The sequence below is a fragment of the Ostrea edulis genome, chromosome 1 (assembly GCF_947568905.1).
Source record: "Ostrea edulis chromosome 1, xbOstEdul1.1, whole genome shotgun sequence".
Lineage (NCBI taxonomy): Eukaryota > Metazoa > Mollusca > Bivalvia > Ostreida > Ostreidae > Ostrea > Ostrea edulis.
The window spans coordinates 2,581,312-2,594,156 of record NC_079164.1 but is presented as its reverse complement, the minus strand read 5'-3'; the positions used below and the strand labels follow the sequence as shown (position 1 = coordinate 2,594,156).

The 12,845-nt window shown below is 36.6% G+C and overlaps 1 protein-coding gene and 1 pseudogene across 12 annotated transcripts; both read left to right on the top strand.

Moving 5' to 3' along the window:
* LOC125664912 (ATP-dependent DNA helicase RecQ-like) lies at positions 1-1,161 on the top strand (annotated as a pseudogene).
* A 4,448-nt stretch (positions 1,162-5,609) lies between these two features.
* Positions 5,610-12,163, top strand: LOC130050610 (uncharacterized). Of its 12 annotated transcripts, none has more exons than XR_008798937.1 (3): positions 5,610-5,712; positions 6,007-6,268; positions 11,048-12,163. XR_008798937.1 is itself a non-coding variant. In XM_056150855.1 (3 exons), exons 2-3 carry the CDS (start codon positions 6,013-6,015, stop codon positions 10,707-10,709), a joined length of 306 nt encoding a protein of 101 aa, XP_056006830.1. In that variant the 5' UTR covers positions 5,614-5,712; positions 6,007-6,012; the 3' UTR covers positions 10,710-11,014. The 12 variants fall into 12 exon arrangements, 4 of the variants coding, with proteins under 4 accessions (XP_056006830.1, XP_056006839.1, XP_056006842.1 ...); XR_008798948.1 differs by having other exon boundaries at positions 5,614-5,712; positions 5,997-6,268; XR_008798942.1 differs by having other exon boundaries at positions 5,614-5,727.
* The last annotated feature ends 682 nt before the right edge of the window (positions 12,164-12,845 follow it).

Genomic DNA, 12,845 nt, shown 5'->3' with positions numbered 1-12,845 from the left:
TTTGAAGGGTCCAGTGATGAAAGCGACAGAAAAATACTGGAAGGAACAGTAAACATAGTGTATGGCTCCCCAGAGGCATTAGTTGGCGACATAGAATGGAGAGAATCTATGCTATTACTACTATTGTTATTGACGAGTTTCATACAATAGCAACATGGTAAATGCATTTTTGTTTTAAAGTCTAGTTTTAAATGACTAGTAAAAGTTATGTACACTATAAAGACCAATAATTCTTGATTGATTTGCACCATTAAAATTAAATTTGTCTGGAAGCATCCCCCCTAATGTTGGATCAATCTATGTACTTAGTACACCCAAATTCTACCCTTTTCTTCATTTTTGTGGAATTTCAGAATATTGTCTCCCTCCATCCCCCCCCCAACACCCCCCCCCCCCCCTGCATCAATTAATTTAATGATCACATTCAGTTTCTCTTCTGTGTTTACATTTATTATATATTATTTGCTAAACATTTTCTGTTTTCATCAATAAACTTGTCATTGTTTTAAGACTTGACTTATGTACACATGATGTAGGGGGAAAAATTTTCGAGTCAGGCATATTATTTTTTACCATTATGGCTGGAGAAGGGCAAACAAAGTTGTAAAGGTGACCCAAAAAAGGTTTAAATTATAAAGGAATGATGTTACAATCAAATTAAATAAGATTGTCAGCTGAAAGTTGCCTTAAAACTTTTTTTTTTGTTCATATATTTGCTTTAACAGGGGTCTAAGTGAAAATGGCAAAGATGCTTTTAGGAAATGGTTTGGACACGTTGGGGAGATAAGGTCCATGTTTCCAGATGCAAATTTGTTGGCCTTGTCTGCAACATGCACGAAAAAAATTGCTAGACGTGTTAAAAATTGTCTACATCTGGGTGATGGGACAGTGGAAATCATCATTTCTCCTGACAAACCAAACATCAAATTATCAGTGACTAAGGTATCAACCAATATAGAGACCTCTATGTTTTGGATAATTGATTCTCTTCAAGAATTACAAGAGAAATTTCCACGGGTAATAATTTACTGTACCTCAATTAATGCTGCATCAAAACATTACAATTACTTAATTGAAGAAGTGCCATCAAGTGTCCGAAATATTGAATTATACCACTCAAAACAGAAAACCTTAAGAAAGAGTACATTGTTAATTAACTGAAAGACTTTAACAGTTCTCTTCGTATCCTGATTTCTACAAGTGCTTTAGGCATGGGAATAGATGCCACAGTATTCCACAGTGTGGTTTTATTTGGAGCTCAATCAAACTGTTCTGACCTTATACAGGAAATTGGAAGAGTAGAAAGAGACAACGTGGCATCGGTTGCGTTAATTGTTTACAACTCGTATCACCAACGATTAGCGGATGAATCTGTCAAGACAATTCTTGTGACAAAGGAATGCCGTAGACTATGTCTTCTAGAAAACTTTTTGAATGACAAGGGAATACAAGAAATTAGAAAAAATATTTTGGGACATAACACTTGTTGCGATAATTGTGCAGTTAAATGTTCTTGCAATAAATGTGAACTACTGCCCATCGAAAAAATGTTCAATTTTGCTAATGTGTACTCTGCGCCAGACAGTGATAGTGATGAGACAAAGTATTATGATTCTTTTGATGAAGAAATACACGATTTGATAGGGTAATAACATCTGAAGTTATACCAAAATAAATTATATGTGTGTTTCCTACTTCACTACCCCAAAAATTATGTAGGGTAAGCAGTTAAAACATTTAATTCTAAATCTTGGTTTTTGATACGCTTCCATGTCTATATACAAATACAATTACTTTTAAAATACTTTGACGATCAATAGTAGTCAAAATGTAGATCAGAAAACTTGAACACAAACAGCAAAATATTTCCAGTTTGAAAATTATATATATATAAATATATCAATAAAATCTTGAGGGTTGGTAGAAAAAATGTTGTTAGGGTCGATAAACCGGAAACACACATATTTTATTTTGGCTGTTGTGATCTGTTGTGATATTTCTAATCAGCATGATATCTAGTTTATATACAACTGAACTGTAGAATGTAAAACTTATACTTTGAAGGCTATAAAGTATATCCTGTTTTTTCAACTACATGAATGTTTGTATCACTAATTTAATGGACACCAATTATTACAGAATCATGAGCCATTCTAACAGCCTACAGTTCACCAAATGTTTATGGAGAATGTATTCTTTGTTACTGAATTATAAGAACTTGTTCTCCCAAAAAAATATATATTTAATTAAGGAGGTACTCTACATCGTCATAATGGCTGATTTTCTTTTAAAACCTGGATGAAAATATAAATATCACCAATTTTTGTCATTTCATTTAAAACTTTCTTGCCTAGCTGAGTAGCTCAGTAGGTTAGCACATTGCCTGCTGAACTGTAGATTGCATGTTTAGTCCAGCAGGGGTTCTAAATTTTTCTCAAGATTGCTTTCAACTAAAACTGCAAAATCAAATTTGAAAGTTTTCAATTTCAAAATATTGTACATACTGTAAATGGGGAAATGATTGCGTTGGTTTTAATTTCGTTATATTCGCGGTCGGGGATTTTCCCGCGAAATTAAAACAACCGCAATCATTTTGCAAGTATGAAACAATACGTTTTGAACAGTTACCAGTAATCAAAAATGAAATTTGAATTCCGCGAAAATAAAACCACCGCAATTAGACCAATATGAAAAACCGCGAACTTTTAGCACTGCGAAATTAAAACCACTTACAGTATATCCCCCTTTTTTCATCAATATCAAATTTCTCTGGTGTAGCATACCTCCTTAAAAGTAGATGTTAGATCTGGTTGCATATATGTGGATACAAGTGGATCAACCATTAAATTTTAATTACACAGAAGAAATCATGAACATGCAAAATACTAGTACATCAGCTCCGACTGCGCGAAGTGTTTAATATACTAAAATAAGTGCACATAAGATATTCAGTTCCTTTTGACATCAAATTTCTTCATTATAATCTACTTGTTACTTCAAGCAATATCTTTTTGTCTCTATTGAGATTCACCACTGACATAATAAATCACATAAAGTAACAATGACACTTGAACCATTTATTTTAGCTTAAATAACTTTTGCAATATGTTGTACAAGTTAACTGGTCACATCTTCACAATCTCTGCAGTCTGCACTGTGATGTTGTATCACATGGTTAAAGTAAAACCGTGTTATATCTGTACTTGAAAAGCGATCAAAATACTCTTACGAATTGAGATAAGTTACAGAATCATTAGATATTAAGTCCCGGTGTATGATACTAGCGTGTGCATCGATAGGCCTGGTATACTTAAACATGCATCAAAGGATAACTAAATGTTTTACTGTAACAATGGCTAATTATCTTTACGCTAACCAATGAGCACATTAAAAATGTACTATACAGTACAACATGCTTAAAAACAAATCCATGCTTAGCGTGACGTGTTATTTATTCCCCTAGAAGAGGAAATTTAGGTCAAGGTTTGGTTTTAATGAATTGTTCTTCACTGATTCTGTAAGTTTTTTACTACTTTGTTTCTATACGATAAATGATGTACAACAGGGTGATTGAACTTAGCATTGAAAGAAAGAAACAGAAAGTTGCCATACAAAAGAACTGATAACATGCACAAACTTAGCACTGTGTCATATCAGTTTTCAATTTAAACATGTGGATCTCTTAGTCGCATGAAAGGTTGTCTTGGCGTATGTTGGTGTATCAAAGTTGATAATCCAACAAATGAATTCTGGAAGGGGTTCCTATCCACTGTGAAACCTTGACATTTAAATGTACGCTTTGGAATGAGGGTCATCACATTTCCTTCCTGTAAATCTTTGAACACCTTTAATACATCACCCTTGTAACTGGGAATGTGATGGAAGCCTTTTCTCTTTATGATCTCAGTAATGCTGTCAAAATGGCCGGTACTAACACAGTAGATGTATCTGTCTCCTCTGAGGCTTTCGAGCGTTTCCCAAATTCCAAAACTCCTGGACTTCTAATTTCTCTCTTCTTAATTACTGTTTTTGATGGTGAGGGCACAGTAACACTATATCTGCAAAGTTTTCATAAGTTTTATAGGTTTGACATGACCCATAACATGAAATCAACAATATTGCACAGTTTTCTCTCATTAAAATGAGTACAGCAAGCTCTCAAGACTGATTGATTGATGTTTTCCGCCACACTCAAAATGTTTTCAGTTATCTGGTGGCGCCCAGTTTTTATTGGTGAAAGAGAGAACACATGTACAATATACCTGGGAAGAGACCACCGACCTTCCGAAAGTAAACTGGGAAACTTCCTCACTTACTGGCGTAAGCGGGATTCGAACAATATTCTAATTATTATTCTAATGTCCTCTTTATAAAAAGAGTCACTGCTACTTGAGGATTATTATATAAACTTCCAAGATACTCGCTGTCTTGTTAATAAGTAGACATATGTTAAAGATCATAATTATCAAAAATTGTGCCATTTTCCTTACAATACTTTTTCTTTTTCATTATTAAGTATCTTATTTCTATTGACAGAGGCTATGTCAGGTTTGCATATAGATGCCCGCAGTGCTCAAAATAATTGATGGCCCGATGGTCCAGGGCCAGTAAATTATGGATTTGAGTTAGTGATTTGTAAAAAAAAAAAAAAACAAAAAAAAACATCTGCCCTTGAGGCGAGGTACTTTAAATTTCAATACTTATCAAAAAATCTCAAAGATTGGACTAGTACATATTAGACGTACTTATGTATGAGCATCCAGGTTTTTAATGCATGCAAATTCACTTTTTTGTGAAGTTATACTATGAAGTGACACAATGTAGAAAAATTCACAAAATTAATATATTTAAGAATGCGAGGTGTCTTGAGCAATACAACTCTGTGTGAGATTGATTTGGATGATTTCTCCTCATATTTACAGAAAGGTACGAGCCACACGAGGCGTATATCCAACAATGTGCATTTTCAGCTGCAAGAGCCTTAGAATGAGCTGTGTACTTTGTGATGCTTTCTTAAATCAGTGACATTACACTTTCAATATTTGACAAGAAAGGCGACGCGAAGATGACACCAACTATTTTATGACTTTTTAAGTCAAAAATAAAATTACAATGTTTTTTAAACCAGCTGTTGATGCTTGGCCTAATCATGAATATTGTGCCAGTCATTTTTATATCCATTGGTCCTATGGGACAGTAACCGTTATCATTTGACCAGTAAAACGTTTAATCGATAGCCCAAGTGACCAGCGAATGAACATAATTATTTCTATCCCTAAGGTGGTTGGGTGCATTAAGGGTTGGAAGCCACCATCCAAGGTAAAATGCTTTGAGTTAGTCCCTTGTGAACATTGATAATAATTGCATGAAGTGGCACACACTTCCTTGGGGGAAAATTCTGGATTTCCTCAAATGTATGTACTTAAGCTACTATGTAGTTGCACTTGCTAGAAGTCAGTAATCAGAGTTAACTCCTTAGAGTTCACTTCTTTTATGCCGACCAGCAACTCATCATCAACATATACAAAGAAAGATAACTCTCATGTAATGAGAGTGACATGCACGTTTTCAGTGCATGCTTATAAGAGCATGCGTAACGAGGAAGTTTCCTTTTCCAACTTGTAGCTGCTACGATTAAGACGTGTTGAACATTCCGAATCTGCAGGCAATCTCTAAGGCGTATCCTTGTCGACACCAACAACGGTCTCACTTGTAGGTATACTGTAGGTAAAACTGGACAGTACGGTAGGTCCCTAATTTTCGTTTTTAGTTCGATGATGCTGCATTGAATTCCTGATGTTTGCTTAAGCCTGCGTCTGAGTTTCGGTCATGCCTCATGCCGTCGCCATTTTGAAAAAACGTGCAAATTCAATTTCATTTACAATTGAGCTATTAATTATCAATTAATAAGTATTAATTACAATTTCCTTTATATTGACTGAGGTTAGATATAATTATAGATATAAACAGATACATGTATATATAATTTATAAAAGTTTACTGTAGTTCATCATGCTCCGAGTTAAACGGAGGGCCAGGAACGCTCTATATATTGGCACAGCGGCTGGGACAAGAGGAGCCGCATCCAGGACGACGACGGCTCACGCCTCTGCCATACCTACAACGGTGACAACTCACATGGCCACTGACCTCCCTACTCAGCCTAGCCTGCCAGTCATCCCTCTAAGCACTCCGCCAGTTGTGGACCCTCATCAACAGGTTATGACTAACTTCCCAATTAACAAAAACAGGGGAGAACAAATTTCAGGTGGAAATGTTACCAATACCATGCACTCTTATCATGAGCCTGTCATAGCACCACTAGTTAGTGTTGGCGACGAGTTGGCCGTTCACATTGAACAAACAATCAAGGAAAAAATTTGGAACCGAGATTACATTGAATTATTTAAGGGTTCATGCCTTCGCCAGCCCTGTAATTACCTCCACTTGTGCATGTATTGTAATAAGTCGCATCCTAGACTACATTGTTGGGTCAATCAAAGTAATCCATCTCCTCAGGCTAACATCCCAAACCCAACATCCAACCCTCAACCCTCAACCCAGGCAACCGTTAAGTCAGCACAATTTTCGTCCCTTCAACACCCGAGCACAATCCAATTCCCATCAACGTCAAAGAAATTTGGGACCTAGGTTCAACACCCATTAATCATTCCATTTTGAAAAATTACCTTCGTGATCATCCTGATACTCAGTTAGTCCAGCACGTTGTGAATGGTTTTAGGCACGGTTTCAGTTTAAATTACACAGGATTAAGACTCTTGGTTTCGGCAAAAAATTGGAAATCTGCAACTCAGCATCAGGTTGAATTACTCCAGATAATTCATAAAGAAATTAGTTTAGGTCGTATGGCTGGTCCTTTTCACCATCGCTCTTTGTCAAATTTAAGGTGCAACCCAGTTGGGGTTTTGCCTAAACAAGATGGGAGTTGGCGACTAATCACCAACTTATCTGCTCCAATTGGAAATAGTGTAAATGAGTTTATCGACCCGAAATTGTGTTCAGTTGCTTACGCATCATTTGATCAGGCTATCCAAATGATTCAAAGGTTAGGGCAGGGGGCATTATTGTGCAAGATGGATTTATCTAGTGCTTTTAGGTTGTTACCAGTACATCTTGCTGATTTTTCTTTGTTGGGTATTTGTGTAGGTGATCAATTCTTCATTGATAAATGCATGCCATACGGTTGCTCTATTGCTTGCGCAACTTTTGAGAAGTTTTCCGCATTACTACATTGGATAGTAGCTACCCAATCACACAACAGTAATATTATTCATTACCTCGACGATTTCTTGTTTGTTGGTAAGCCTTTGTCTGATCATTGTTATAACCTCTCTCTAGTTTTCAGACAAACTTGTCGAGCAATCGGGGTTCCAATCAATGACAGAAAAACTGAGGGTCCAACTACCAAACTTACATTTCTAGGTTTGGGCATTGACACAATTAGCCAAACAATCTTCATCCCTGAACAGAAGTGCATTGAGCTCAAACAAGCCTTGGTCTATTTATCGTCGTCCAAGAAGGTCACACTTACACAAATGCAGTCTTTGTGTGGTTCTTTAAATTTTTTTGCAAAGGCAGTCCCAGGTAGTCGGGCATTCAACCATCGATTTTATAATTCTACCATTGGTATCCGTAAACCACACTTTCGACTTCGTGTCACAATACGAATGAAACAAGATGCAAGGGTTTGGTTAGACTTCCTTGAAAACTTCAATGGCCGTGCTCCATTTCCAGATCTCCTATGGTCATCAAATACTGCGTTAAACCTATTTACGGATAGCTGCGCATCTTGCGGAGGTGGTGCATTTTACAACAACAGTTGGCTTGTTATTAAGTGGCCTAGTACCTGGGATTCTCTCCGAGACATAACATTCCTCGAGTTAGTTCCTATTCTGTGTGCATTCTGGGTATGGGCGGGTAGCTTTAAGTCTAAGAAATTGTTACTACATATAGACAATTTGGCTTTGGTCCTCATCTTAAATTCACAATCGAGCAAATCCGAAAGGGTCATGCAGTTAGTACGCCCATTAGTGCTGCTCTGCTTAAGACACAATATACAAATAAAAGCGGTTCATATTCCTGGATGTCGGAATTCCATTGCTGATGCTATTTCTCGCTTTCAGTGGGACCGCTTTAAATCCCTTGCCCCACAGGCAGAGAAATATCCGTCACGGATACCTCCAGCAATATGGCAAGTTTTGAGTATCGAATAGAAGCACTTTTAGCAGTAGTAGTTTCCAAAAACACCGCGGCTACTTATAGCAGGGCTCTAGACTCATTTACAGAATTTCGGTCTAAGTACAGCTTTCCATCCTTTTGGCCACCTTCTGTGGACCAAATTGTTTATTACTTAGCTTATCTATCAGCAAAGAACATATCATTTTCCACAGCAAAATGCTACTTAAGCGGGCTAAGTTACCATTTGCAAATTCAAGGTAAAGAAGACACAACTAAAGTTTTCATTGTTAAGAAGATGTTAGAAGGCATGCATCGTTTAAACCCATTAAAGCACATAAGGGCACCTATTTCGTTGCCCCTATTAAATCGGGTTACATTGGCACTTCCTTCAGTCTGTAAAAATTATTACGAGGCAACTTTGTTTACTGTTGCTTTTCATTTGGCCTTCTTTGCATTACTTAGCGTTAGCGAGCTAACAGTCTCTACAAACACTTCATACGCAATTTCCATTCATGATCTTGGGTTCTATAAGAACCAAATCAAACTGCGTATTAGGGGTTCGAAGACTGATCAGTATGCAGTGGGTTCCATTGTTCAGATATACCTCAATCATGAAACCTCTACACTATTTCAATCGTTACAACATTATCTGCACTCTAGACCAACATCACCTGGCCCTTTATTACTCCACCTAAACGGTAAGCCACTCACTTCTTATCAGTTTACTTCAATCTTGTACAAAGCATTGCGGTTCATTGAAGTCGACACATATACATTTAAATCCCATTCATTTAGAATAGGGGGTGCAACCCATATGCATCTCTCGGGGTCCCAGAAGTACATATCAAAATTAAGGGTAGATGGAAGTCTAACGCAGTTAAATCGTATATTCGTGTATGAATTGTCATTATAGGCTTGGTGCTTGCAACATTATACTGGTCACTAACAGTATGTTAAGTTTGCAGGTATCCACACAGTCGTATGGATAGTAGGATCATCTTTGATATATCATGCATGCAACTACACTAAACCCTATTTTGGTAATCAGCACCTCAACCTACTATCCAAGAACATTGCCATTAGATGGTTTGGTCAGAGGGGCATGCCCTGGGAGCATATGGAATCTAAGATCCAAAGGCTAGTTGTTCAGTTTGGTCCTCCCGATGTTTTGATGTTACATTGCGGTGGTAATAGCATCGGGACCATGTCACTTAGACAATTGCAAAGATTTATGAAGCAAACTATGTCTATACTTTATCAATTATTGCCAAATTGCAGATTCATTTGGTCTGATATCTTGCCTCGTACTTATTATCGTCATATGTTCTCATTAAATTCAGCAGAAATGTCCCACAAGAGAATAAATAGTGCAATGAGTGCATTTATCATTAAACGGGGTGGGGGTTATATTTCGTACCCTGATCTCAAATCATGTTTCCCGGTCTTGTTTCGAGACGGGGTACACTTAACTGACATTGGTCAAACTATATTCCTGAACACCATTCAGGGGGGCCTTTTCACTATTATTAGGGAGGGGGTTCAGCACTTTCCGCCTCGAGCAGTTAATTGAGGTCAGTTGATCCATACTGGGCAGTTCGTCATGGCAGTGGCCAAAATTTGCAGCATGTGGCTATGCACACCTTGCTTCACTGCAGGTACTCGTCGACATGTGGCCGAATTTTGAACTTTCAAGCCTGCCCTAGATTTCTGTTGTTTTCCATGGTCTAGGGCCAATAATTGGGCTTCTGTCATTTTCTCATTTTCATTGATATTGCTATGCCATACACTGTTGACAAAGTCGGTGTAGCTCATTGTCGTTGTACATTATTGGTGTTTATATTTGTCATTGATTCACCTTGTATACTCACTTGCCATAACTCGTGGCACCGTTGTTATTGTCAAAACTTTGCTCTATATATATAAAGCCATGACAAAAACTGCCAAATCAGTCTTGGTGTTGATGTATCGTCATAACACTATATCTGCAAAGTTTTCATAAGTTTTATAGGTTTGACATGACCCATAACATGAAATCAACAATATTGCACAGTTTTCTCTCATTAAAATGAGTACAGCAAGCTCTCAAGACTGATTGATTGATGTTTTCCGCCACACTCAAAATGTTTTCAGTTATCTGGTGGCGCCCAGTTTTTATTGCTGGAAGAGAGAACACATGTACGATATACCTGGGAAGAGACCACCGACCTTCCGAAAGTAAACTGGGAAACTTCCTCACTTACTGGCGTAAGCGGGATTCGAACAATATTCTAATTATTATTCTAATGTCCTCTTTATAAAAAGAGTCACTGCTACTTGAGGGTTATTATATAAACTCCCCAGATACTCGCTGTCTTGTTAATAGGTAGACATATGTTAAAGATCATAATTATCAAAAATTGTGCCATTTTCCTTACAATACTTTTTCTTTTTCATTATTAAGTATCTTATTTCTATTGACAGAGGCTATGTCAGGTTTGCATATAGATGCCCGCAGTGCTCAAAATAATTGATGGCCCGATGGTCCAGGGCCAGTAAATTATGGATTTGAGTTAGTGATTTGTAAAAAAAAAAAAAAAAAAAAAAAAAAAACCGTGTCCTTGAGGCGAGGTACTTTAAATTTCAATACTTATCAAAAAATCTCAAAGATTGGACTAGTACATATTAGACGTACTTATGTATGAGCATCCAGGTTTTTAATGCATGCAAATTCACTTTTTTGTGAAGTTATACTATGAAGTGACACAATGTAGATAAATTCACAAAATTAATATATTTAAGAATGCGAGGTGTCTTGAGCAATACAACTCTGTGTGAGATTGATTTGGATGATTTCTCCTCATATTTACAGAAAGGTACGAGCCACACGAGGCGTATATCCAACAATGTGCATTTTCAGCTGCAAGAGCCTTAGAATGAGCTGTGTACTTTGTGATGCTTTCTTAATTCAGTGACATTACACTTTCAATATTTGACAAGAAAGACGACGCGAAGATGACACCAACTATTTTATGACTTTTTAAGTCAAAAATAAAATTACAATGTTTTTTAAACCAGCTGTTGATGCTTGGCCTAATCATGAATATTGTGCCAGTCATTTTTATATCCATTGGTCCGATGGGACAGTAACCGTTATCATTTGACCAGTAAAAATTTTAATTGATAGCCCAAGTGACCAGTGAATAAACATAATTATTTCTATCCCTAAGGTGGTGGGGTGCATTAAGGGTTGGAAGCCACCATCCAAGGTAAAATGCTTTGAGTTAGTCCCTTGTGAACATTGATAATAATTGCATGAAGTGGCACACACTTCCGTGGGGGAAAATTCTGGATTTGCTCATATGTATGTACTTAAGCTACTATGTAGTTGCACTTGCGAGAAGTCATAATATGAGTACCAAAGGAAATGTGGTTATTAAGGGCGAGTTGTCCTGATTTACCATGTTCTAATTTAGGATCTGAACTACTGTAATATTTCACCAAGTTCATAAAACAAATGAGTACATAAACGTATGATAAGATGCTTCCATTGGTCATGAAATTCAAGCTAGATATGGAAAGAAATAAGGTCATTTTCATTACAGGATTTTTTGTATGTATGTTGAAAATTTTCTTTAGAAACATATCTTTAACTAGAACTGTCCTAATGGACTAATACCCCCGCGGGACATATAAGATGGTGGGAATTATCTAATGCAAGCACATTGGATATTTTCACATTATCTACAGGGCAGTCAATGTGAATGCAGAAGTGTATATTCTACAGTACAGCAGTACATGAAATATTAAAAACATGCTTAATATAAACAATGAATACTCTTTGGCATATTTTAGGCTGTATGATTGCAAATCCCTGGTCAACTCTTCTAGTCTTTAGTTTATATTCACTTTGTTAAAGATCATTATGTTATGCCAACTTTATTTTGTCATTGATTTTGTCAGTAAATAAATGACATTAGCTCAAGTATTGGTATTATTGTAATCTTTTCTAAACCAGAAAATGTCCCTAACTTCCATAACTGTTAAAATATTTCAATGAAAATAAAAGATGCACAACTACATTATATATATAAGATGAGATTAAAGTTTGAATCAAATCTGTTCAACGGTATTAGAATTAAACTCTGGACAAAGTGCGCAACCCCCAAAATGAAAAGAAAATGTGCGTAACTTCTATAACTGTTAAAATATTTCAATGAAAATAGGAGATGCACAACTAGATAATATATAGAAGATGTGCATAAAGTTTGAATGAAATATGTCCAGCGGTGTTAGAAATAAACTTCGGACAAATTACGTCTACTGACAAACGGACAGACGGACGGACGGACGGATGGACAGACGGACAAAGTGATTCCAGTTTACCCCCCAAACTTCGTTTGCGGGGGGGGGGGGTATAAAAATGTACCAATTGAATTTTATCTACTATATACATTTCATATATTTTTCAATTTAAGTTGCAGTGAATAAATGTTGAGTCCATGGGATTCGGGGAAACAAAGAATAAAAACACCAATAAATATGCACTAATTTATCAATTTAAAAAATCTACAGGATTTCAGTTCATTCATCTTGAATAACTACAGTAGACCAAAAATTTTCCTGTAGGTACTCCTACTAGAGTATAGAGCTTTTATATACTGGTACAA